A 26,743-nucleotide genomic window follows, 5' to 3' on the forward strand; every position below is an offset into this window, starting at 1 on the left:
AAACGGCCGCAGGGGAGGTGCTTGCTCGGTCATTGGCACTGATTTCAGATCTCCCGAAAAAGGGAGGGGGGTGGTCTAGCTCGATATTTGCTCGGCTTGCTCGGCTAAACGCCCCGGTGGCTGCCGGCCGTTTAGCCGACTGAGCTACCGCCAAACACCTAACGGAGGCTACATGAACGCACCTTTAATATTTTACACTTTCCTCTCACTGCTCTTGGATGGACGGATGGATGCTATGAGCGTCCCCTTTATAACGCGGCGGTGACATGTGTGCCAACAAGCTCCAAATAAAAAAAAAGAAAGAAAACGCGCTGTCGCTGCGACCGTCCCATTCGGCGCGTTTCCGATAAAGTGTAATTTTATCAACGCTTTAACTCACCGCGAGGTGGTGGCTTTAGACGAAGCTTCGCTCATAGCATCCATCCATATCGAAAAATAACTCTGCGACGCTCGCCTGGCTGTCGCATCGCGTTCTCCGCTCGCCCTGTGGGAATTAACGGCCAGGCTAGGGGGTAGACACGACCTTCGTCGCGTTTCTCTTCGCGTTTCACGACGCTTTGAAGGAGTGCATATCGAGTGTCAGCGTTTCTTTTGTGCTTGTTTACGCCATACTTCCGCGGGAATCACGATATGCGGTGTCCACGTGTATGTTTAGAACTTCAGCTACCACAAAGGTTGAATCATGATCATGGGCGTTAGTCGTCGGTACGGAGATGTGCCACTTGGCGTCAACGTAAGTGCGTCCACATCAAGCGGTGCTTTATCTGTCAAAGAGTGGACATTGTAGAAGCTCTCATATACCGATGCACTATAAACAATCAACTACTTCTGTGACGACACGTTTCACTCTCGTGTTACACCGATTCCTACGACAGAGGGATCAGCCATCTTTTTGTACTAAGCTTACTCATGCCCCTTTTCACTAGATTGAAGTGTACCGAGTTATACGGCTAAAGCGGCTTTTTAACATAAACCACTAACTTGCCGGAAGAATTACCCGAATCAAAATAAATATAAATCTCATAATTTGATGATGTCTCATGTAGCATGAAGAGTGCACAATCGGTAATTCGCACAGTGAGATCTATGTTCCCATAAGCAGAAAAGGATTCCTTGGTTATGCATCAGTGACATTATCCGGAAACGTCTATTTTTTTAGTAGCGACTCTCCTTTCTCTTCTTTCTCGGCAGAAGGTGTTGTCCCAAGTATTCACACGCCCCAAATTCGAATATTCGCGGTATGTAGGATTTGAATGCTTCAGATTGGTATGCTCTGATCGCCCTCCTTTCCAAAGTATGTGCCCAAAAGTTAGCTCTTGTGAAACGTGAAACTTCCGCAGGTGAATTTTAGAAATCGACCGCAGTTTTTTAGACTGCTTGCTCTGTATATCGCAGCCTGTCAGCTGAAAAGACCTGCAGAAAGTATTTGTTTGAGGTACGGATCTGAAAATGAAGGACCTATGACCTTTCAGGCGCTGCAAAAGCAACAGCAGCCAACTTGTTGACGTTCGATGTGGCAGCTTTAGTGTGATGACTGAGAAAACAGAAGGAGATTCTGAGTGGAAAGAATAAATGATTAAATTACTAGGATGAACCCAACGCCTAAAGGGCATAGAGATACCTCTCTTTACATCAAACGAATCAGCACCGGTATATATAAGAACGCACATATTTGACGTCGATTCGCATCTGACGACCCAGTCTCAAGAAAGATGGACAAACTGATTATTGCAGCGATTGTCCTTCTACTTTCGAAGACATACGGAGCACACTCCAGTGGCATGGGCCGCACCACCACTCCTTCTCCATTGCCCAACTACGATGTTAAGATGGTAGTATATTTTCTACATTTATGCGTTCTGAAATATCTCCTGCGCAACAGACACATACCGAGAGAAACTCGTCAAAATGATTTACAATGGCGATCTTAGTTAACATTCAGACATTTCTTTATTGCCCATTCGTAATAGCACAAGTGGCACATTGGTAGTTTATGGCCAGGTGTAACGTGTACAACTTAAATGTGACTATATAGCGCCATTTCTGCTAAACTGACCTAATTATACCTGCTGAAAAACAACAATACTATTCTTCATAACCGGTTCAACTGCTGAACAAAAGTATAATATTAACTCTTCAAATTTACTTTAACGAGTTCATCTTTGTTTGCAAGTACAGTGTAATAATTTCTTAAGAAAAACAAGAAATATATGGCAACCTGTCAGTTCATGAACGCACGTTATGCGCCTGAGTATGCCTGCTATTCCCCTTTCGTGCATTTCGCGTAGAATTTTGTAGTTATTCAGCCTACAGAACGTCATTGAGGAGTACCCTAGGCGCGCCAGCCTCGCGCCTTCTGGCGATTCTTCTCTAGCTCGTGCGCAGCGACAATTTCGGAGCCGCTTGACTACAGCTTTCTATTAACGTTTTCAGTTAAGGTTTCATCTGGTCATGAGCATTTGGCGATCAAATACATCAGGTAATTATCGCATCTGTAGAGGTATCTAAGATCGGTATTCACAAGCCAGCGTTTACGTTGGGTGCTTCTTCCTCTGTTCCGGTTTGTCGCTGCTTTTTATTAATTTTTTTTTCACTATTTCACGTAAACCATGCAGGGCGTAGCCGGAAATTTTTTTTCGGAAAGGGGCACCTCCTTGATCTGAAGTGGGGGTCGGGCAGGCAGATGTGATCGAGTGTCATTTTGAGCTCTGTATGCCACGGGAAAAAAATTGGGGGGGGGGGGGGGGGGGGGGACGGGCACGGTGTGCCTCCCCCCCCCCTAGCTACGCCGCTCAAACCGTGGGCGTGCTTCCTTGAAGAACCATGTTTTTCGCGCACTTTTGGATAATCCTGCCGACGACAAGGAGTCAGAACCTTGCGCATAAGCCTAACAATTACCATACAGTGATTATAACGGGCGGCGTGTTCACGCTCATCGGTACCCACTGTCATGGAAATTGCTTCAGAAGCTTCATTCAGCCAGCATTTTATGCATGGCGAGACAATGCACATTCTACCACTCCCCTGTCGGAAAAAAACAGGCCTACCAGTGCATTTCAGCGCACTAGACGGCACTAGGAATACTGAAAAGTGTGGCTCAGTGTGTTACAGCGAACTCGGAGGCGCTGAATACGCTGTACGGTGTCTGCCCGCGCATTGAGAACACTGGAAGCAAAGGAGAAAAGTGGGCGCGCTGGCCGGACGTGGTGTGAAATCTTGTATTTCACGGCGAACTGTTGAAAGCCTAATTTATGGTATATTTTCAAAGTATTGTATTCTGTGCTAACACTTATCAAGTTCATAGATTATGATTAGGCGACGAACGTACGTATACTCCAAAACAACAATCTATGGAACGCGGGCAGTTTATCTGAAATGTGGGATTGAGCACCGTGAATTTAGTTCGCATAACTGCATTGAGGGAACATATCATTCGCAACACAAAATAACATTAGTATTTGTCTCATAATCAGCATCAATCTGCTCTAGCAGTCAGCCCATCCATTGTGGGCTATTAACGCTGAAATGCGTATGTCACCGGCAGCACTTAGCCGCTGCGAAGGAAAGGCCCAACCGCATGCACACGATTTTCGAGCGACGGCGACGAGCGACAGCGACGAGCGACAGGATTCGCTGTCGCGGAGGGTCATCCATCGCCGTCGCTTGTCGCGTCGCAGGTTTCTGCAAAGCCAGAAAAAATCGCTTGTCGCCCGGAAGTGGGCATGACGATATCCGGCAAAATGGCAGCATCTCTGATCCTCGCTTCGGTTGCAATTTGCTCGTGATGCTTCCAATCGGCGCGTACTTTAAGGAATGCAAGTTATAGACTACCTTCTTTACAGCCCCATCTCACACGGAGAGCGAGGCAGCGGCCGTATTTTGTTGTTAATTTTGATCGACGGTTTGTTCTGATGTTTCGGTGGTAGCTTGCTACATTGATGGTAGCTTGCTGCGATGTCGACATCGTCGCCGTGTGAGGTAGCCCTTCTCCTTGCGAAGCAACGATGTGAGGCGCTGGGGCTTTTCTTAAACGTTTCATGACTGCAAGAGGAAACGTTGTCTAGATGCGCCTCGTGGACTATCCCTAACATAACACAGTTTGCAAAGGGCGACGTAGTAGCGTAGGCAGCGTACGCTTCCGGGCGCCCCATGGAGATCACAGCAGCTACTGCTGTCGCGGCTAAACGTAAGATTGCAAAAAAAAAAGAAAGTCACGAAACGCTTTTATGGCTTCCTTATCTCAAACAAGACAATAATAAATTTGGCATGTTGTCATTCATCTAATCTAATTCTTTTTCGCAATTTACCTGCGTGCACGCAATAGTTTTCAATAGAGCAGCCGTGACACTTTGTCGCGAACATGTGGGTGCTCCCGTCGCGACGTGACAGCGCGACGGAGTCCGTTTGTCGTTGTCGCTCGTTGCCGTCGCTTGAAAGTCGCGTGCATCCGGTTGGGCCTGAGGGTTTGTTAACAACGCTCAATCTCCGCGTTTTTACCTTCTGATATGTGTATAGTCTAATAAGCAGATATGACCCCGTTCGATTCTACTACAATCGAAAGTCATTACATTTTTCGAAATTCAATATCCGCGCTCTTTACAGCGAACGTCACGCCCGGAGTGTGCAGCTGTAACTCTCATGGTCTGTTCGGCTAGAGTGAAGTACTACGGCAGCACTACGTGTCACGTAAAGAAGAAGGACAGACTCATGTCCTAGCCGGCGACGAAAGCTGAAGTGTTGATAACGCAGTTCAGAAGTACTGATCTTTCTACGTTGAAATCACTAACCGCTTAGGGAGTCAGCGCGAATGCTGAACAAATCATCGGTAACGCTAATATGTGTTACTGCAGAACGTGCCAGATGGACGTTGCCATCCTGGGCAGCACATACCAAACAAATGAGCTATCTGCTGTTTGGTTATCGCGCTCGAAGAGACTGAAACCTGCGTTTCGACCTAGGTAGCAGGTGTTCTACCTGAGAGCCACGCCTTTGCTCAGAACTGCATCTGAAAAAGAAAAAAAAACATATACGAATGCCATGTAATGCAAGGAGTCTGTAATATTGCGTGGCAGGGGGGGGGGGGGCGACCCAGGCAGTTTGCTATGGAGCTTCCTATGGGTTTGCTATGGGGCTTGCTTTTGCGCATTGTGTGGTCGACGAGGCATTGATCACTTTTGCACAGGGGTTTCGTGCGTATCTTCCGTAAGGTATTTACAGCGTATGTCGAAAAGTATGTCAACAAGTCGATTAAAATAGATTGATTGATCAGATCACTACAACACAACTAAAGGTTTCAATACAGGCTGCTTCTGCGGCAATACAACGCTTCCAGTGAGATTTCCAGGCATCGAAGGCGTCACGGTAGGTCTCCTGCAGAATGTCGTTTGAAGCCTTGGTGTAAGCATCTTTGACTTTGTCAACTGTCCCAAAATGATGCCCTTTCATGGGAGTTTTCAACCGCGGAAACAAAAGGAAGCCTGGAGGAGCCTTGTCGGGACTGTAGGGGAGCTGCGTAACCCTTGGCACCTTTGAATCGACAAGAAAGCGGGTCAAGACGAAGACGTTGTGGACTGTCACGTTCCCATCGGCGATGGTCATTGACGGCCGTCCAGCGTGGGCTTTATGGCTGACCTCTTGACGACGTCAAAAAAGGCTTTGTGCCGCCGGTAAACTTGACGTTATGACCAACAATTATCATCAAAGCTCTTTCTCATGGGGAAAGTTACCACTTCCGACTTGTCTAGTTTCACACAAAACTTGATGGAAATCCGATGTTCCAACAAGCGCTGCATTGTGGCTTGCACGGGAAATGAAAACGAGTTTCACGCAAAAGTCTCTCCTTACGCTCCAGATGGCAGCATACGCGAGTGCGACCGCACGTGCGTAAGCTAGCTTCCCCCTCCACCAATACCAAGCGGTCCTAGCCTGTTGTGAAGTATAGACCCTTCACAATATATCACTGACATTACTTTTCGGACAAACCCAGTATATGCTTATCTGTTGTTTACTGGCGTGGCAGTTGAGAGAACCTAAACAAGCTCACGGAATGTGTAGATAATCGCTCCTGTGACTGCAGACTGCTTCTTCGCTGGCGCGCGCCCAGCGTACCCTGGCCCTTGTACCCTGGCCATTCGTAGCGGTGAAAGCGGCACGCTAAACGAAGACACGCTGTACTGTAAGAATGCCAAAGTGATACCGGTAATACTTTCAAAGTGGCTGTCTCGCTCCAGTGGTTTTCCTCGTTGGTCTACGTGAGTTTTTGAACTGTTGCGCTATTGTGCTCGTGAGCCGTTGAATCATAATTTTTTTCATCTGCAAAGTATTTTGGTGTATAGTGCAAGTACGCTATTCGGACAATAAAACAAGCTTGCTTCGCGAATTTTTCTTGTTGATCTATCATTTCTCTCGCACACGCCATTGGCAAGCCGTAAAGCGCAATATTATCACGTAGTTATCAAAAGCATGCAAAAGAAGAGAAATAAAAGTCTAATCTGGCGCGCCATGTAGCGCAAATGACGCTGCCGCTTCAGGTTGTGACGTCATATTGCACTTTTTTTCCCTTGCTGTTAGTTGTACCAACGATACGTAGATGGTTACGGTGGCAACGAGCCGCGATCTACTGACACATGGGCTTCTATGGAAAATTTGATACAATCCTATATATAGGTTGGAGGTTACTTTCCAAGCGAAGCAATGGACGCTCCTTAAGCAAACAATCAGTGGCTTCTTTTCAACACCCTTTTGAATGTTCTCTTTCTATTTTATAAATCTAAAACTCTTAGAAACTACATAATGTTATATATTAGATGGCGCACTTCCAGTACCTAAACAATTATTACCTTCTAGTATACATGGAACTGCTGGTGATGCGGGGTAAAGATTTAACACAACTGCAGAAAGTTTTTATGCAGTCCTGGACGTCGTTACACCGATTCAATGGAGTTATTGTTTGAAACTTTAATGAATAATCAAGAGTACTGTAGTAAGGCCCTTCTATATAGCGTACAAGGTATGACTGTAGTATTGACGCTTGAAAGATTCTGAGCTACATTCTCATCAGCCTCCTCTAACAGCGACCCAAGCAACCTATGCAACCAATGTGTTAATAAGTTGAACTCCACCGTACTGCATCTGCATTTCTCTATGGCAAGATTGCTACAAAAACCTATTTGTTACACCTTCTGAAGGTATTCTAGAGCAGTATTATTACACCAAATCGTTAAAAGTGACCGAATAATGGCCGTTCGTTTTTTTTTTTTCAGTTTATGAATTATACTGATGGAATATGGAGTGTGAAGTCTAGTACAAACCACTCATTTTGGTGCAGGGTGGACACGACGGCCAATATTACAGGCAACACAATTTATTTTAACCGTTCTTTTATCGAGGGGGGTAAAAAGTAAGTACTTCATTTGGTTTTTAGTTGTTTCTTTTCTTCTGACAAACTTTCTTTTACAAATTCAGATGGGTGCACCTACCGTATAAAGGAGACGTCCAAGATAATGCGACGGATACCATGTATGTAGGACTTCAAGGTACGTTACGAAATACAAGGGACAAATGTGTGTGCGTGACATCCACACGCTGTAATACCTCAGTAGCTCCTGCAAAATATTATTGTCGGGGAGAAATTTCTCGAAACTGCACTAGCGGTCTCTACCAGTCGCTTCCGTGAAAGAACAGAGATTCCTATAAGCTCTCATTTTGAACGCATTCTTTTCTTTTTAGCCGCTTCCTTGCGTGCAATACCTTCCAAGGTGGATTTTTTAATCAGATAATGAAACACTATAATTACTACTTTAACTATATAATTAATTGTAGTTATAATTATAACATGAAACATTATTTCCCTGAGAAGGGCGGAAACGTGGGAAGGCCAGTAATAGTCTGTTTTCATATAAACTAACATTCGGGCTGTATATGAAAAAAATATTACCACTCGTACAACTTCTTGCCACCAGGTCGAAAAAGGTACGCATATTTATGAACAGGTCTTCCACAAAGAGCTGTTTCTTGTTTTTCGCAGCATCTTCATAAATGCTATCGGCTCTTTTTGAACGGACATGCGCCATATAAACTTTCAGTAGTTATTATAAGTGGTGATCGGGGGGTTCAACATGTGTTGAAAGCTGAAGTCAAAGTAAAAAAAACTGCAAAACTGCAAAAGAAAGATTCCACATGGCAGCATACTGAAAGAAACATATTTGCTGTAAATGATGTAATATAACTTTAATAAGTATTGCTGACGAGCACGGATTCTGTTATGACCATAAAATGTAATGATGAAGGAATAATAGCTAAGCCGTGTTTATAGAGCCGATTAGTGCCTGACAAAATCCTTTGAAAGCAATGGCTGAGTGGTAAAAGTTCTTGAAATATGAATACTGCTACTAGTATTAATAATAACTAGTCAATCATTCGTCTGTTCAATGTTCCAAGGAACAAGCGTTTGGTCTTCGTGCTGGCGCACACAAAAATAATTACTCATAATAACCAATAGCATAAAGACAGTCTAGAGCAGAATATATATAAAAACATGTAACGACACAATTTAGGAAAACAGAGAAAAATACACTAGCACAATACGAGAAATATAGAACGTAAATGAGAAATAAGATTGCATACAACAATGCGCAAGACAGAGTCAAAGAGTAAGTCATCTGTATACACGTATTATGTAACTAACCCTTATGTCACCAATAAACTCAAACTCAAAAGGATTTCAAGCTGAATATTTTGACGGAGTCCTGTCTGCTTGGTTCAGTTGCTTAAGTCTTTCAAAGTGCTAAAAGAAAAAAAACGCCAGGCCTGCGCAGAAAGCGCAGCACAGTCACAGCGAAAGCTGGAAGAGAGGCATTCCTCGAGCCCGTTATAAACTCTCTTGTGGCTACTAATACAAGTACATTTCTTTTGTGCGTACTTGAACAATAAATATTCGCATCGTGCACGTTAACTAAAAGCGGACTGCGGGTCTCAGTGTCTAATCTTTCTTCTGTCTTTCATTGCCCATTAGCAGTGACTCTGATGTCAGCAACACCTGCGCACATTGCATGCTTCACCCCACCCCAATTTTGTTAAATCTTTTTTTCTCTGTTTCTTTCCATCACTTTCTCTCTGTGTGAATTTCTTCCTTTGTCTTTTTATCTTTTTCAGTCGAGAAACTCGGTAGCAGATGCTGCCTGCGTCGGCGTTTTCTCAAGCGGGAGAGGGCGCGTTCTCGTTCCTTGCGAGCTGGTAGTTCAGCGTTCATCGCGGAAAGAGCGATTGCATAGTCAGCGCACGCCGTTCGCTCTCTATCGCCACACGACGACCGCTGAAGTGGTGGCGCCGCCTCTTGCGTTCGAGCAAATCAAGCGTCCCTACAGCGACGACGATGCACGCCGCGACAGCAGACGACGATGCAAGATGCAGGTCGACACGCTGAGACCCTAAGGTGCTTCGCCCCTAAAGATGGCTTTCTTTCCCGACGTTTCCGAATCAACTCGATTTCTTCTTCAGGGGGAGTGACGGCGGAGGTATCGATGTGCAACCTTTTAGGGGTCAATGTATGCGGCCTGGCAGTCGGAACATTTTATTTCATACGAGACGTCTTGCGCCTTCTCTCTTGGTGGACGGTCCTTGGGTTTCGCTAGAAGGAGATTTATTGTGTTGGCTTGTGTGCGACCATTATGCCTTCCTTCTTTAAGGGGCTGGTAATGGCTTCACGGGTGCCTTTAACGTAGGGGAGAGAGTTGCTTCTGGGAAGGCGGGAACGCTGGGGGATCCGTTAGAAGTACTTTTCTATTTTTTTTTTTTTTGCCAGATTTAGTAGCTGCTTTTTTTGGAGTTCGTTGAATACGGTGTTTCTCCCCTTTTTTCTGATTCTGACGTGCAATGCGTTTCCTTTCTTCAATACATCGATAAGAAGAACGGAAACGCATCGGAATCGATTTAATTCCGAAACGTCGGGAAATAACCCATTTGTTGGTTGGAGCCTTATGAAAGTCTCAAGGAAAAAGACTTGTACAATATGCGACACTACGTGAGAGGGCCCAGTACCAACCGATCGGGCTTGGTGAAGAATACATACCGCAGAACGAAGACACCATTGTGAACAGCTCGGCCAAATCTTGCAGTCATGCGAGGCAAGGAGAGTTTAGAAGCGAATCACGAAGTTGCCGTTTTCTGAAGCACCCTCTTTTGATACAGATGCCTGTGGTCGCTCTCGTCGGAGCCGCAGGCGCCTACTTTTTGGAGTCTCACAACAGATAGTTTGCTATGGGCCAACAGCCGGCATAAATCGAGAGCGGCGTTTGGATCAGATACGCTTCTTGCGACGAGGTGCCGCCACGGGCTGGCACCGCGGTCATAGTCTGCTTACGTTATGCAGCGATCTACAAAAGCGCACAGGAATGAAAACGCAAGAGAGTCATCGTTTTTATCACATACGCTCAAAGTCGTGACGCACGCTGGCGTAGTCTCCCTCCCCCGAGCCATCCCTCCCTATGTAGCTTTCAACGGGCTCGGCGGGACGAGAGAACAGAGAAAGCGCTTAAACAGTGCAACAAATCTCTTTAACGCCGCTTGGTCTTGGCGGATTGGAGAAATTTTTGCGGTAATCAATTTGTAAGGTGATAAACTCCGATATTGAGGTCAATCGATGATTACTTCAAAGAGTGGTTCAGAACGCCTTTAAAAAAGCTTAAAGCTCGGAGGAGAACAATGACTGCGACCTATGAAAAACATCGGGATCAACAAAATAAGCATCACAGCGACTTTTTATCCTGCGGACACTTGAGTGTTGGCAGAGGCACGTGGGTGCGCGACACTGTCTATGCTCAGTAATTATTCTGCGCGGAATGGGAACGATATTAAAACCAAGAAGTTCATGGCACGTTATGACCCTGTGAGCGAGCTTCAAAAGCAATCACCGGTGAGCACGATTTCGTTGGCTGTGAGGTGATGACAATGAAAATAGTACAGCAGGGCCAGAACAAGATACCAAGTCGTTTCTAGAAGCGATGATAATGGATGTTTAGAATTTTTCTGGAACAGGTCAGTGGTGTTACTGCTGGATTTATAAATTTCATTCCAAATCGGAAATGCATATTCAAGTTGAGGAAGACATATTGCGCTGTACAATTTGCAGAAGGGTACAGAGGAATTGAATTCTCCAGGTGTTTTGGAAACACATCCGAGAAAACGAACACTCCGCATAGCAAGGTTCTTGGTGCGCGCAGAAAAGTGTCTCGTGCTAACAAAGAGGAAACCAACATCTGCCCATCTATCTATCTATCTATCTATCTATCTATCTATCTATCTATCTATCTATCTATCTATCTATCTATCTATCTATCTATCTATCTATCTATCTATCTATCTATCTATCTATCTATCTATCTATCTATCTATCTATCTATCTATCTATCTATCTATCTATCTATCTATCTATCTATCTATCTATCTATCTATCTATCTATCTATCTATCCGCCTACGTCTGGGGTCTGGGTGCTCTTGTAATCGTCGCATTAATTTCGTATGTACGAAAATTGGCATACATATCTGCTCCAACGTGAGTGCGGTCATTACGTCGGAGCATGAGCTATTCCTTGCGTGCCAGTGTAGCCCACGTGCCTTGCAAGCCAACGATATGCACATTACTGACAAATTTACACAGAGACATCGATCCAGCTTGTAACGCTTGGCTCAAAAGGAAAAATCCGGCATAGGCTGCAAGTCGCTGACTGCTTCGCATGCAATCGATTCCAACAATGCGGGGGGCTGCCGGAAATTTTCGCTTATGCCAAGAGCTTTACAACTGCTTTCCAATTCTGAAGGGGATCATACGTGAAACAGAATTCTAGGCGGAGATGTTTACGTTTCATCGACAGGAAAGTGCTGCTTTCCCTTCATCTAGCACGATACTGACTAATTAACCTGTTGCAAACTATTGGGGAAGCTCATGGGCGGCTTCTCATATAATTACTGTGGTTTTACGTGCCGCAACTCCTATATGTTTGCGAGTCGCACCGTACTCCTGAACAACAGATTTATTTCGACCACCTTGGACTTCAAAACGTACACCTAAATCTAAGCCCATCTAAGGAAACTGCTTGCATTTTGTTTCCGCTGAAGTGCTGCCGCCATGGGCAGGAATCGAACCCGCACTCTCAAGATCAGCAGTGCGACACTTTACGTTCTATGCTACCACCTACGTGTTCTACGGGTTGGTTCGTCCTCTGCGTCATATATTTTACAGCGTCCCTATGGTTCCCTATAAATAAGTCACAAATATACTTGATTTTTTCGTCGGCAGCGCCGAATTAGGAACAAACGCGCTCGTGAAAAACGGAAAAGAGTTGACTTTGATATCATCCTTGCAGAATATGAGCGTGTGGCGCGCTACGAAAGTTTAAGTTTTGGGGGAGTTGCCACTAAAGTAATAGTCAACAGTAATTTAGAAACAACTCATTGCTTTTATTCTTTTAGCGAAACTTGCTTACTAATTTCCTTTTACACAAATTTAATGTAATAAACAAGGAGGACCCGGTGTGACCACGACTGAGCAACTGCTTTTCGCAACGCAAAACTACAGCTGTGGTGTTTTTCAAGTGACAATAGTCGAAGGTAAGTACAACCACTTAAAGAAAAAAGAGCTTTTACAGTATTGCGCAAAACTAAAAGAGTTACTCATTGCATGTACTGAAATAGCAAATTAAAAAACTATGGGTGATCCCTCCGTCATAGGAATCGGTATAACACGAAAGTTAAACGTGTCTTCAGAATCAGAATCAGAAGTTTATTATTAAAAGTTGAGTGAAGTTACAAGTGTTTGGTATACAGGAGGAGGTCCCAATAGTCAAGAGACTGTATCGGCACCTCCTGTACAAAATGAAATGAGGTAGTAAGCACATCATAGTAGCAACAGTAGCGAGATCAATCATTTAAGCAAAAAAAAAAACATAACATTCACGCAAAAAAAAAAAAAATTATACATGTCATTACATGAACTAATACGCTTTTAAAATATCCCAGCAAAACAAAAATGATGAGACAAGAGGAAAAGGAAAAAAAAACAATAAAATAGTCGATAATCTATATCCAAAATAAACTGAACAACTAAGCACATTAAATGAAAGACACAGTTACTCTTTCGTTATTCAGAATGAAGTAGGTGCATTTTTAGTTCTTTTTTAAAATGGTGTAATGGTCTTGTGGTTTTCATGATAAGCGGAAGAGCGTCCTAAAGGGAAATAGAGGTGAATGCTACAGTTTGCTTCCCATAATTAGTCCGAATTTTGGGTAAAAGAAAATTGTTGTTCCTCCCGAATCGACTAGTGCTAAAGATTATGAGATTAGATGATGGAAAAATGGCTGGCGGAAGTTCATTATTTATAAGCCTGTAGAAGAAAATACCTAAGTTGTATTTAGTGAGTCCAGCGATGGTGAGAATTTTATTCTCGCGTAGTAGTGATTTGGCATTGCAGAGGCGTGGGCTGCATGTAAGTATTCTTATAGCATGGTTTTGGACAATCTGGAGGGACGCAATATGAGTATTGTAAGTATTTCCCCAGCATGTTATACCATAAGTGAAATGAGAATGGACGAAGGAGTGATAGAGAGACAGTAATGTGGTGCGTGAGAAGTAAGGGCGCGTTTTTAATTAGGACGCGTATACCATAGGCTATTTTTTTTTTTATGCCAGCAATATGACTCTGATATTTTAAGTTACTATCCAGATGAATTCCTAGACTTCACAGAAGTTGTGCTTATTCTGCTGTGATATACGAGAGCTTGTACAGTGTCTATTAGCGTTTGGTAGCCATAGCGCCGTTTGTGCCCCGCCACGGTGGTCTAGTGGTTATGGCGCTCGACTGCTGACCCGGAGGTCGCGGGATCGAATCCCGGCCGCGGCGGCTGCATTTTCGATGGGGGCGAAAATGTTTGAGGCCCGTGTACTTAGCTTTAGGTGCACGTTAAAGAACCCCAGGTGGTCGAAATTTCCGGAGCCCTCCACTACGGCGTCTCTCATAATCATATCGTGGTTTCGGGACGTTAAACCCCAGATATTATTATTATTATAGCGCCGTTTGACGTGGATGCATGACAACCAGTGAAGCATGATGACATAGACTTTCGCGTGTGCTCTTCTTAGTGTTAGCTAACGGCACTGCAAATGTTTTATGTGCCAGATGTAGGTGACTGCTTTCACAAACAATGGATAGCAGCAGGTCATCTGCTATCCTTCGCAATGTTTTGAACCACCGGAGATAATTTCTATCTTGCTTCATTCTTGAAGCGTTACTTTCTGGAACTCCGAGCTCTCCGGGGTGTGTCGGCACATGTGAGCGTCTCAAATTATAAAGCGACGCAACAATAATTTCACTATGAAGCCTCCACTGAGGCCTATGCCTTGCGCTGGCATGGAACACCAATGAGTACACACGTTATGGCGTAACACTATATACATTTAAAGACGCAGCCATTTTCGTGAAAGTGCGAAATGTCTTTTGAGAAAGTGCGTCCTAACGTTGTCATCATGGTCCATGAGAAATAAACTATAATATAATTTGCTGAAGAATCTTATTACCATGACAGAGCACAAGACATCAATCACAGTAGGTTGGCTCACTTAAGACAATCTGATGAGTTTAGAGGCTTTCACTGCGAAATAAATCAACTAATTTACAAAGCTTGTTAGCTCAACCCATAGTAAGAACATTTTTAGAAGGAAACTCCACGTGAACTGTTTGACTGAACATACGATGTGCCTTTTTTTTAGGTGTTGCAGAAACTTCTTTTCCTCCACAGTGGTTTGACTTGCGGGTCAGAAACAATTCGCTATCGGAAATCCCTAAAGACTGCGAAAACAAATTTAAGGAGTTCAGCCACAATTCCACAATCTACCAAGGTTACAACGACACCTGCCAAGTTATATAGCATGTTTTGGTATGATGGACCTGACTGTGATGTTTCCCAGTTTCGCTACTTGTTGCAGCGTGCTCAGTGCAGTCGCGTTCATCACATCGACTGCCACGATGTTTCTTTTTTGTGTTTAGCCGCAAATATTTGCTCTCGTTCGGCACAGTGACTGCCTCTTCCTTCTCGTCTATTTCTCTTTCTGGTGGCACAAAGCATGCACTAGGTGCGTTTTATATAGCGTCATCTTGTGATGAAATGAATCGCATTGCTTTTTCCGAGTATTAATTCATGCCTTAGTAAAAAGAAACAACATCAGTTTACATGAGTCGTTTGTGTTTCCTGGGGCATCACTTGTATCATTGGTATCAGTAAACTTTCTGTAATAAAAAAAATATATGTTGTTCCAGTGTATCGATTGCATGTTTAGAAAGTCATACAGAATAAATATGTTCATAAATGGTTACACGTCGGAATACTAGGAGACTGAATTTAAATTGCTGCATGTGTGACATGCTGCGTATCGGCTGAAGGTGACGCGATAAAGAAAGCATGTTGCCCAGTATACAAAAGGGCAGTTTTGACCTAATGACAGATTCTCTAGGAAGCATGCGTAGTTGGCATATGCATATTGTACTTAAATAGCAAACCCAGTAGTTTTGATACACGGCAGTGCAAAGAACTGCATGGATCACGCGGCACATTATGCGAGTTTACAGCAGCATGTCGCGCACTATATTCTGAAAAAAAACGATGACACATGCAACGCTTGTTTGGTTCTCAAGAGCGAAAATTGCAAAATGCTACATATCTGATTTACGCTTCGTCGGATATTGAAACATGCATGTGTATTTATTATGAAACCAATATCACATAGAAGCGGTTACTTCTTGTCAGCTTTCAAGACAAACATGCTTCGTGTAAGATGAGGATATCAGCATATCAGGACATTCAAAAAGAGCCACAAGCTTTCTGCCCCTCACCACGTTTTGCACTGCATCCGTCGTCGGCCCACTTTTCACAAGGTGACTGATTCATGGGATGACTTCATCATGTGACAGCAGATTATGCGCCGTCATGGTGACTTCGTGATGACGTCCCGATTTCTTGCTATCTGTGACGTTATGATGTCGTATGATGAGGTCATTGTATGATGATGATTTTTGTCAACTCGTGTTGACGGCAACGACACCGACGGCCCACTTTCGCATTTTAGGAGGCATCTAAGGCTTTCACCTTAATAAATACATATTGGACCAGAGCGCATTGCCACCAACTCTGTGTCAGTGTGGAAGAACAGTCTGACGGTCGGGGCGTTGGCGCTCGCTTAGCACCTGAGCTAGCCTGTTTAAACGGCGTTTCATCTAGTTTCATTCCAAGTTTCCTTAGGAGAACATGATTGCTGGATTTGTCTGAGTTACTGGGCCGACCCTTTCACTACAACGCTCTGAAGGTCCGAAGCCGCAAGCAACCGGCTCCTTTCGCAGTGACCGAATAAGCCGGTCTCTTGCCATCCCCCCCCCCCCCCCCTATCTGTCGTGTGCTCTGATGTGCCTCGCAGAGTAACCGTCTAGCGATCAGTGGCACTGACGATCGTGATGTCCAAAACTAGCTAGCAAAGTATGAACATGTCTGTGCGCATAGCGGGTAAGATGACCGTGTCAACCTTACTAACTTCATCCTTCGCCTCACTGAAGTGTCCAATTTATGGTTCAACAATCTTGAAGCCGGTAATACCGCCTGGTCGCCTTTTAGAGAGTTCATCACTTCATTTTCAACCGTCCAGCTGGGCGCAATCTTCACGCTGAACACAGCCACGCGGACGATCTCAATCGGTCGGTGAAATATTCACTTTAACATCGAGAGTGTTATCGGCTCCTAAAGCCGCGTGAACGCCTGCATGGCGCAAGCTAACAAATTAAGGCATATATTGTAAGGCTGAGACGGTGACGCGTATCATATGCTGGCCGCAAAAACGCATAAACTGTGATGAAGTAATTGAGCTGTGCCGAATTTCTGATGAGCTGCGTAAACGCGAATTTACACACGTCGCAATAGCTTGCAAATAGCGCACCTCTCAGTTTTGGAGCAAAGAAGCATCGGTGCTAACTATACCGCCTTGCTGCCGCATATTCACGAATACATCTGTGAAGAAGTTCAACGTCAGCTCTCTCTTGTGTCCACTATCACCCAGCCTCCCATGACAATAAATCAGTCACTTCGTCGTCTTATCCAGACCCAAGTTGATAAGCCTCTCCCATCGCCTGCTTCACCAGTGGCATTACTGCATCGCTCTCTTATGCATGAGCCCTTGCCTGATATTGAGCCCAACTGACGCCATCTTTATCCACGCTGCAACACTGGTATGTCCGGTTCACATACCATTTTCGCCTCTCAGGCTCTGTGAACCCTTGGCCTACTGCGATTATCGGACCTATCCTATATGCCCGCAGTATACCAGGGCTTGTTGCTCACCAGTGCCCCCATCGTGGACGCTGTATTCACGATGTCGCTCCCAACTTCGGCTACATCCCTCAGCAACCAGAACAACAGCCGCACCATGTTACTCCGGATGCGACTGCTTGTATTCAAGTCAACCCGAACTCAGCTCACGTCACTCTCCTTCGCCACGCCGGTGCTCCCCTTCTCTCATGCATCGCCGTTTCCACCACACACAGAAGGAAAATTATTAGACACAGTTTCTGAGGCGAAAGCTGCACCGCTGTGAAAATTTTCGAGGTCTCTTCTTTCACCCGCTATTGAGATTACAGTGTTTGTAGAGGGTGTCGCGACAAACACCATTGCCGATTGCTGCTTGTGTGAGCTGTGTTTGTGTGGACACAAAAGCAATATGTCGCAAACTGAACAATGTAACGATTGCGCTTTTTTTATAGCACCCTACGCACCGCGAGTTCACGGCAGGTCAAGCTTTCGGCAACGTGCAATGCTCGTGTTATGATTAAAGAAACAATCTACACAGTCAAATGTGTCGTCCTCTACCATTTGCCGCATGATATCCTCCTGGGCTGGTACTTTCTTTCCGCCCATCATGTGGCGGTCGAATGCTGTCGTGCACAACTCGCCCTGCCACCATTCCGTACGCACAACCTCAGATCTTCCTCGCCCGTTTGCTAAAGTGGTTATTGATGCTGAAATGAACTGAAGTAACGTAGAGTACTGGGCGAGTTGGTATAGATTCATGTCGAAGCGAAGCGCGAGGAAAACAGGACACAGTAAGGAACACACAGGACAGGGGCTATGAACATACAGCGCCTGTATTGTGGGTTCTTCACTGTGTCCTGTTTTCCTAGCGCTTCGCTTCGGCATGATTGCTGCTGAAGTCGTCATATCTGCTTTCTCTGTAGGCTCAGTGCACATCTCCTGTTACTGTGTTCAGATTCAACTGCCATATTTCAACATGTTCCTCGCCTTTTCTTGAAATAGCCCATTTTGTTTGTGGCGCACGTCAGTGCTTCCTTAACATACTGACACTGGTCAACTATTTCGCTGCGAGAGCATCCCTGGCGCGAATCGTCAGTGAACACTACAATGATATGGTGCAGCCAGGCGTGGTCCAGCATTCAATATTTCTTGGGCTTTTTTTGTTGTACTGGGCGCAAAAAGAAGGCTAAATAAAATTTTGGCGGATTAGCGACGACAAAAGAAGACAGCATTCAAGGATGTTGATCTCTTAACACTCGCAGACGATGACCTGGATTGCCTTCAAGGTGCCAAGTTTTTTGCTTCGCTGGATCGGCGCTCCGGATACTGACAAGTGCTCTTGGCTGAAGCAGACCATCTGAAAATAACTTTTGCGAGTACCGATATTATGCGAACGTAATGTATTCAGCATTTGCAAAGCGCCTACAACATTCCAGCGGATTATGGATGCTTTTCTCAGGTGACTTAGATGGCGCACCCATTTTTGTTACTTAGCCCACGAAGTAGCGCTTTCTGCAAATTTGGAGTGTCGTAGCGCTCGCCTTGAGCAAGTTCCTAAGTATTGCGCGAACGCCTCGTCGTAATTAAACTGAAGAGAGTGCCATATTAACGCGCTCGAACTTACTATTCTAGGCCACGTCATCTAAAAAAAAATGTTTTTCGCGCGGCTTGCACAAAGTTGCGCGTGGCTGGGTCACAGCAGATCGGGTAGACTGGTGGTGTGCTAATCGGTGGACGTGTTCTGGGAGCCAAGCAGAACACGAAGAAGAGCACGAAGGTGAAAAAAAAAAATGACGAAGATAGAGCGTGCCGGTTCATATAGATGATAGTTTTTCTACGTCACATGGCAAAGCATGCTCGTAGTACTGCACTACAAATGGCTATGCTTTCTGTCTTTTTTTCCTGTCATCTTTTTCGTGCATGTTCCATTCTGTCTCTTTCTCCCTCTGTTTACTTCCTTCTCTATCTTCCTGTCTTTTGCTCTCTTTCTTCCCTGCTCCTCTTTTTTTTTCTCTTTCTCTTTCTTTGTATGTCGTTGTTATTCTATCTCTCTCTGCGTAGTCGGTCTCTCAGCTTCTGTCTTTTTATCTGTTCCTTGCATTTGTTGTTTCTTTCTTCATCTCTACCTCTCTGTAGCCTGTCTCTCTCGCCTTCTATCTCTTTCTCTGTTCATCCCTTGCATTCTCTTTCCTTTTCTATCTCTATCTCTCTATCTCTTCCTTTCTCTCTCTCTGCACTCCTCTTCCTCCTACTAAGTCTCACATCTCATTTCCTTACCCTCATTTTCCTTTCCCGCCATGTTGCTGTACTATACTATGCAAGGCTATTCTCTTCTCTGCCAGCGTGCCTGTATAGACGAGTGAAACAAAAGTACAATCATATAGCAACAATGAGCGCTCAAGTGTTACAAAGTGAACACTCGACGGCTAACATAAAGTTCAAAGAACAGCGATAGCTCTTCATATCGTGTTACACAGGAAATGTTGTGAGGCCGAGCACCTCACCAAGACGTGGTACCAGTCTGGTCTAATGTCTAGTCCGTCGTAAATGTCCTTTAGGTATCCTATTTGTGCCCTTGTAATATTCATGCTAATGCTCATTTTAATAAACACCATGAAAAAAAAATAGCCGAGTGGTTAGGACGCTCACCTTCGGATCGTGGGTACGCGAGTTCGAATCTCGCCTCGGCAGAAATTCATTTCCACAAGGAGTTCTCTCTGCCTCTTTCTTTCTATTTCTTTCCCTCAATCTCGCTGTCTCTTTCTCTGCTTATTTCTCTTTATCTGTACTCGTTGTCTCACCCAGTGAAGTTATGCATCCCTCGGAGCACAAATCGACGCACGTCTACTGGTAACAAAGTAGAAGAACAAGAAGAGAAATGTCATGAAGAAGAGCACGAAGATGGCACGTGCCGGTTCATGATAAACATAATTTTCTGTCCACGGCACATCGCCAACCTCGACCTTAACAGCTCTGGTATAAAAGGGGGAGTCTTACCAGACCGTGACAAACTGTGTCGTTTTCGAATACCACAAGCCTACTACTCTAAAGGCGCCCATTCCTTCATCGGCTTGTGCTCCTGACTATTCTAATAGTTTCACGAGTGATTTTACCATCATTACTGCCTTTTTGACTCCGCGTTTTGCTGGCTGTGCTTACCTTTCGGCTTGGAATCCCGGTTGTTACGATTTATTTACGATACTCAGCCGACTCGTCAAATCTCCCGTGTTCCGTCGCTCAATAGACATTTGGGCTAATTAGTATGTATTCGACGTGTTGAAAAAGACAGTCAGATACACATGGGCCATAGACAGGGAAGTGTTGTTCTTACTGCGTTTCTTCCGTATGTGTCTGATGGTCATTTCTAGCAACATGAGCACTCCCTTACCTCGATCCTATGCACCTGCCGATTTTCGCATGGAGGGTAGCGGTGTCGGTCTTGGTGCCGTTCTCGCCGAAAGCAAAGACTGCCGTAACGAGTGCGTTGTCGCATATATCAGCCGCACCTCAACAAAGACACAATAAAACAATTCTGTAATAGAAACAAAATGCTTGGTAATTATTTCGGCTATCGGAAAGTTCGCCCCTTACCTCCACGGACGCCAGTTTGATGTTGTGACTGATCGCCATGCTTTATGCAGGATATATTCTATGACATAACCTACTGGCCGCTTCGTTCGCTGTGCTTTACGCCATTCAAGTACAAGACACGTGTCAATTATCGCTCGAGGCGCATTCAAACAACAATGCCAAACCCATTCTCGCTGCTTTCTGGCCCTGTTTTCTTACTAACTTCCACCTGCAACTCATCACCTCTCAGCATCACCGAGATGCCGGCCTAGCAGCGCAAGGATCCCCGAAACGCTTCTCTACTTCTCAATATCTTTCACCTTTCACTTATATCTGTCTCGCGCTCCCTTCGTCATCTAACAAAGCACTGGCGAGCGTTAAGGCTCGTTCTGTCATCGAAATTACCCGAATAATACCCGCATGTCGCTGCTTGTCATCCCCTGTCATTTGCGCTCGGACGTGAGCACTGCCTTCGACGATCACCCTTAGTGCGACCACACTTGGGTATGCAAGACCTATTCCAACGTTCGTCTAAGGTATTACTGGCGCTGCACGTACCGACACGTTCTGCAGTAGATTCGGTCATTGCTTCCGTGGCAACGCCGCAAGACACCCCCACACAACACCGCTGGTTCTCTAAACTTTTACCGTGCCCTGCACGACCATAAGACAACTTTTAAATTTATCTTTATTGTCTCCTCCCAGACCGGATGAATCACTGTCGCAGTACACAATCTCGATTGCTAAGCCTAAACATCTGCGCTGCCACATGCCACTGCGAAAGACTCCACTTACTTCCTTCTTCGCCAGTTTTTGCGACTTGGTGCACAATGTGAATTACTAAGCGACTGTGGGTGTGAAACAGTTCACACAGCTCACTTGGAGGCATGCTACGACGCTCTCGTGGTGTCATCTCTCGAGGTCGTCAGGTCGGTTCCTTTCTACGCGGAGCGTGATTGCATCAGAGCACATCGGCGCCCGCTCTGTGACAACGTGGACAATGAAAGCCGTACCCAATAAAAAAGGATAAGTCCACAATTATGCGCCGAAATGGAAAACATTCACCGCTTGAAAACGACTTACGGCTGCACACGACGTACGAAACGACGCTGCTTGAAAAAGATACCAACGAGAAAGAGAAGCATTGCATATGTACCCCATCTCGTGTGCGCGTTTTATCCTATCTCGTCAAGCCCAAGGCTAAAAAAGCAGCCACATTCCCAACCATGTTTCGTCGTTGTAGTGCTTCTTAGTTTGACGACAACCTGTAGTTGGGTCAAGACGAAAAGTACATCACGAAAAACTAAGCCCGAATATCAAGCAAGATTTTTGACACTAAACCGTTTTTAGCGCTAACTTTCTCCTTAAAAGCAAAATTACGCAGACTGCCTAGTTACGTTGTCACCGTCAGAAATGCCACTGACGAGTGCCCCTGCGCGTTGAGGCGATTGGCACTGATGTAGTGATTGCTCTGGATGGTTAAAATGCACCCAAATAATATGATATTGTTGTTTCGACTTGTGTTAAGTGTGTTCACAACTATCCGCCTACATAACCCGCTAATAAAAAAGGGAGGCGGGCAAGTTTTAGAGGGCCCCTCTTTCATTTCGCATTGTGGGCCGAATGCTTATATGTTTAGTCCCTTTCAAATGATAAATAAGTTGTGAGTAAGCGCTCGTTTGTACCTTCTTTCTGTGTCCCCGTCTTTTGTGAGCGCTACAAAAAGTTTTAAACAATAACCAATACAGCGACAAGCGGTTGTAATTATCTTTCTCACATCACCGTGCGTAAGTACACTCCAATAAGCCTATGGAACATTTCTTTTCTGTGTCTCTCCGCCTTTCCACAAATAAGCCTTTCCCTCTCTCAAGCGCAAGAACCACGCTGACTGTATCCTTTCCTATCTCACATTTCCACCCTCTCTTTTTGTTTCTTCGCTTCTGGGATACACGAAAAAGTGCAAAAGGACTGGCACATCTAACCCGTATTTTTGTGCATCTGATCGTCAAGAAATGTCGGTGCGCTTTACGCGAAAAACTTTACGCAAAAAAGGAGCTGACACTTACGGTGAAGAACGCATATACCGATGCCTTGACCGCCCCTTAAGTAGTACACGAGGACTTATTGGTCAGCTTCGAGCTCGTAACAAGATCACGTGCTGCGTGACCCCAGCTGGCAAGAAACAAGTGTTCCACACACACCTTCATGGCTGCGAGCCATGAAGGTGTGTGTGGACACTACGAGGATTACACAGAAAACATAAATTCCCCATAGAGTGGATATAAAAGTGACCGCCGCTTGAAGGCGAAAGTGTTTGAGCCCCGTGTACTCAGATTTAGGTGCATGTTAAAGAACCCCAGGCGGTCGCAATTTACGCAGCACTCCACTACGGCGTCTCTCATAATCATATCGTGGTTTTTTGGGACGTTAAACCTCAGATATTATTATTTTTCGGTTCCAAGCATCCTCCATGACATTTTCCGAACGTCAATAATAAGTTCTAAATCAGTAAATGTGGCTTTCAGGTTGTCACATTGACGATTACCATGTCAAAAAATATTTATGACGACATTCATGACTTTAATCTAGAGATGCCTGCGTAAAATTCAGTCCTCGAGTCACAACCTTAAGTAAAAACCATATTTTTTTAATTCTCTAAAAGAAAAACTCTCTATAACTAGCTGACACTTCAATAACTGAACTGATGAGTGTTTTTTTTTTTTATCGGCTACACCAATAATGCCCCAATCTACACTACCCTTGCAGGGTGACGTCTCTATCAATCTCAAAGCAGAGGAATGGGTAAAATATTAGAGGTGGAAATGTATCAGAGTGTGTTAGACAATATGAGTCGGAGAGGTGCCCGAGACCAAGCCACTATATTCGCCGACACAATGTTCTTGGCACAAAATGAGCTACTCTAGACAAATATTTCCAGGGCTACTTTCTTTTTTTTACAAGCAAACCGATATTAGAAACATCATTCTCACAAACGTTAGTTGAATATTAAGCACTCCCGCTCTGAGACTGCGTCTGTGGTGAAAGAGTACCGCATGTGCCGTCAGTCTTACAGGCTTCCTTGGAAGTCGTAAGGGTGGCCGGTATTTCCACAGGTAGACTGTTACGTTGGGTCTGACTGAGTTTTTTAAGTTCCTCTAGGCATTTTTGCCCCTCTGTTGTTTCTGTAATGGAATGCTTCCAGCGCACGTCGTACAGAAAAGGAGCAGCACCTCTCATACGAGAACATTCAAAAAAAATTTATTACAATGGCGCCCTGAAGAAATAAAAAGATGATACTAAAAGACAGTGTCTATGTGTTTTTATTAACTGAAGAACAAATAGTTTATCGAGATGATGGACATTTAGATTGCTTGACAATAGTAGGAACACGTCGGCGCTGAGGTCAACGCTTCGATAAGAACACCTGCCATCGTTACGGCCCGAGAAAAAAAAATCTCATAAGTTCATAGGTAATGTATCTCAAAGACATCTGTTTTTCAATTCACAACAAGAACTGTCACTTACTGAGCATTTTACAACCATGCTTGAATAATATTAATCTATTCATCCCCCACATTCGGATGTCTGGCTGTAGAAACTAAACCATACGAAACCCTCTGTGTTTATTGTCAATGAGCCTTTCTCTCTCCGTCTGTCTATCGTTTTTATTTTTTTTTGTCGATGCCATATCCTGCATCGCGGTCTCTAGTGAGCGTGAATTCACTACGACTGTCCTATAACTATATTAGAGCATTTGAATTGATGTCATCGGAGTTTACCTTCTGAAACTTCAACTTTAAAGCATTATCTGTTGTCCTTTGTAAGACATAATGAAAATCTCTCGAAAAATCACTCCCTCGCAAAAATTTAAACACAGGAATCGCTAAGAAATAAATTTTGGAGCTCTGCAGTTGGCTGTCCTCCTTCGCTGCTTACAATACCAAGCATCTAATTGTCAGTAAATGGTATCATCAGACCGGGCCGGTCTGGAGGCGCGCGCTTGCTCCTTCCAGGAGGGAGCGAACCCGGACCTCTAGACCAATCGCGCATCAGAAGAAGAGGCATGTTCATTCAAGCTGCTCAACAAGTGGCGCTTTATCAGATATATACGCGGTATCCAGGATACATCCCTATACACGTGCCTCCAATATTACAGCACTTCAACGTCAGCATTTATTATACAACACCTCAATATTCAAGAATCCTTAAGGTTTTGGCGCACGGCATGATCCGCAATATCTGAGTTTTCGCTATTCTTTGTGCTATAAAATTTAAAAACTCTGCAGCAGACGCAAGACGATGAATAGTTTTCAACGATTCACAGGCCGCATTAACATCACTTTCCAGCACAAACACGACAGAAACCAGTGATAGTATAGCACACCAAACACTTAAAGAGCTCACAAAAGCAAGCAAAACAAAACAGGAGATAAAATTCCAGTCTATGCCTCGCCATTGTAACGTTCCTGGTAACTCAGCTCCCCATAAAGCGGCACGACGAGCATATCGCATAGATGCCATGGTGTTTCTACCAATCTCGGAAAATGAATTGCACGGTTTTATAATAGCAACATCTTTCCGAATGAGTAAAAATACTTGGTTTGATTAAAGCTGAAAGAGTTCTGAGTGATACCATATTGTTCCCCTCATTTGATTCAAAATTACGCTAACCTTAGAACTATAGAAACAGTTATTCACCGGTTGAGGCTAGGCACCGCATACACAAAACATATTTTATATAAAATCGGCAGAACTGAAACTCTGGAATGCTAATGTGGATCTGTAGATGAAGCTGCATGTCACGTCCTTCTGGACTGCATGCCAACACCATGACACACCGAACGCCGTATTAATCTAGAACTAATGGAATTTTACCGCCGAAGGTTCACTTTGAAGAAACTTCTGGGCCCATTGCCAAGCCGAGCTTTACAGAGGTACGCATTAAAAGGGTTCAAAAACTCTTTTGAAGACAGCGTCGTTGCTGGTAATTATTAAGAAATTTATGTTCATATTACATTAGGTCACTATCATGTACATATCCTACTTACTATATGTGTTATTGTATGATACGTATTATATGTGCTGAAGTCTTATTGTCTTGACTGTTATGCTGTCCACATGTGCGGATTCATCCCCATAATGACCAGACGTGACGACTGTTGTGTAGCCCACATGTGCGGATTCGATTCAGTGATTACCATAGACATTAGTGAAATTTAAATCACCAAGAATCACCAAGCCAGACATCCGAATTGTTTATTTGCCATCTTATCTTTACAAAGTACAGATGGGGCGATTGCAGAAAGAAATCTGTTCTCGGACAGCTTGACCAGCCTACAACCCTTTCATTTAATTTGGCAGTGAAACAATACTACACATGAACATATATTTATTTTTATTTTATTTAACAATACTGTAGGCCTTTGTACAGGCCCATACAGAAAGTGGTTAGAACAGGTACACTTGAGCATGGGAATAGTAAAACTCTATGAACATGAAAGTTGGATAACAAAGCAAAAACAAAACGAAGCTTAGCAAGTAACCATTCTAGCAATCAACATAAGAAACGTTGCTGCATTTGTCATGGAATATAAATAGGGTTATAACATAATATAGTCAATAAATATCACTCTACAGAATATTGCGAAAAAATCATCAAATCTCAAGACGCACCATGCAATTACACAAGTTCCTGCAAACATTTATATTTCGAAGTACATGCCTATGTACAATCAAAAAAGGGTTCCAGTTTCGCGATAAATTCTTCCACAGATCGACACTCAACAATTTCATTTGGTAATGCGTTCCAAATTTCAATAGCCCATGGAAAAA

The 26,743-nt window shown here is 44.2% G+C and overlaps 2 protein-coding genes across 23 annotated transcripts in view; one reads left to right on the forward strand and one right to left on the reverse strand.

Annotated features, from left to right (window-relative positions):
• LOC119374775 (uncharacterized) overlaps positions 1 to 26,743 on the reverse strand; it is a 236,589-nt gene that overhangs the window by 56,510 nt on the left and 153,336 nt on the right. For 3 of the 22 annotated variants that reach the window (XM_049410800.1, XM_049410796.1, XM_049410793.1), the window contains exons 1-2: positions 20,730 to 20,822; positions 15,224 to 15,279 (exon numbers count right to left, since the gene is read on the reverse strand). The exons of 15 other annotated variants lie outside the window; for them this stretch is intronic. Coding sequence is in view for 1 of the 7 variants with exons in the window: in XM_049410790.1 (XP_049266747.1) it covers positions 15,224 to 15,262 (39 nt within the window). In the remaining 6 variants the exon portion in view is untranslated. Of the gene's footprint in view, positions 1 to 15,223; positions 15,280 to 20,729; positions 20,847 to 26,743 lie in introns of those variants that run through there. 4 more of the 22 variants (XM_049410804.1, XM_049410802.1, XM_049410790.1 and 1 more) reach the window with 3 other exon arrangements.
• LOC119374778 (uncharacterized) lies at positions 1,702 to 14,951 on the forward strand. Its single transcript, XM_037644962.2, has 5 exons — positions 1,702 to 1,832; positions 7,263 to 7,399; positions 7,465 to 7,535; positions 12,521 to 12,607; positions 14,763 to 14,951. Exons 1-5 carry the CDS (start codon positions 1,713 to 1,715, stop codon positions 14,918 to 14,920), a joined length of 573 nt encoding a protein of 190 aa, XP_037500890.1. The 5' UTR covers positions 1,702 to 1,712; the 3' UTR covers positions 14,921 to 14,951.

The sequence above is a fragment of the Rhipicephalus sanguineus genome, chromosome 11, assembly GCF_013339695.2.
Source record: "Rhipicephalus sanguineus isolate Rsan-2018 chromosome 11, BIME_Rsan_1.4, whole genome shotgun sequence".
Lineage (NCBI taxonomy): Eukaryota > Metazoa > Arthropoda > Arachnida > Ixodida > Ixodidae > Rhipicephalus > Rhipicephalus sanguineus.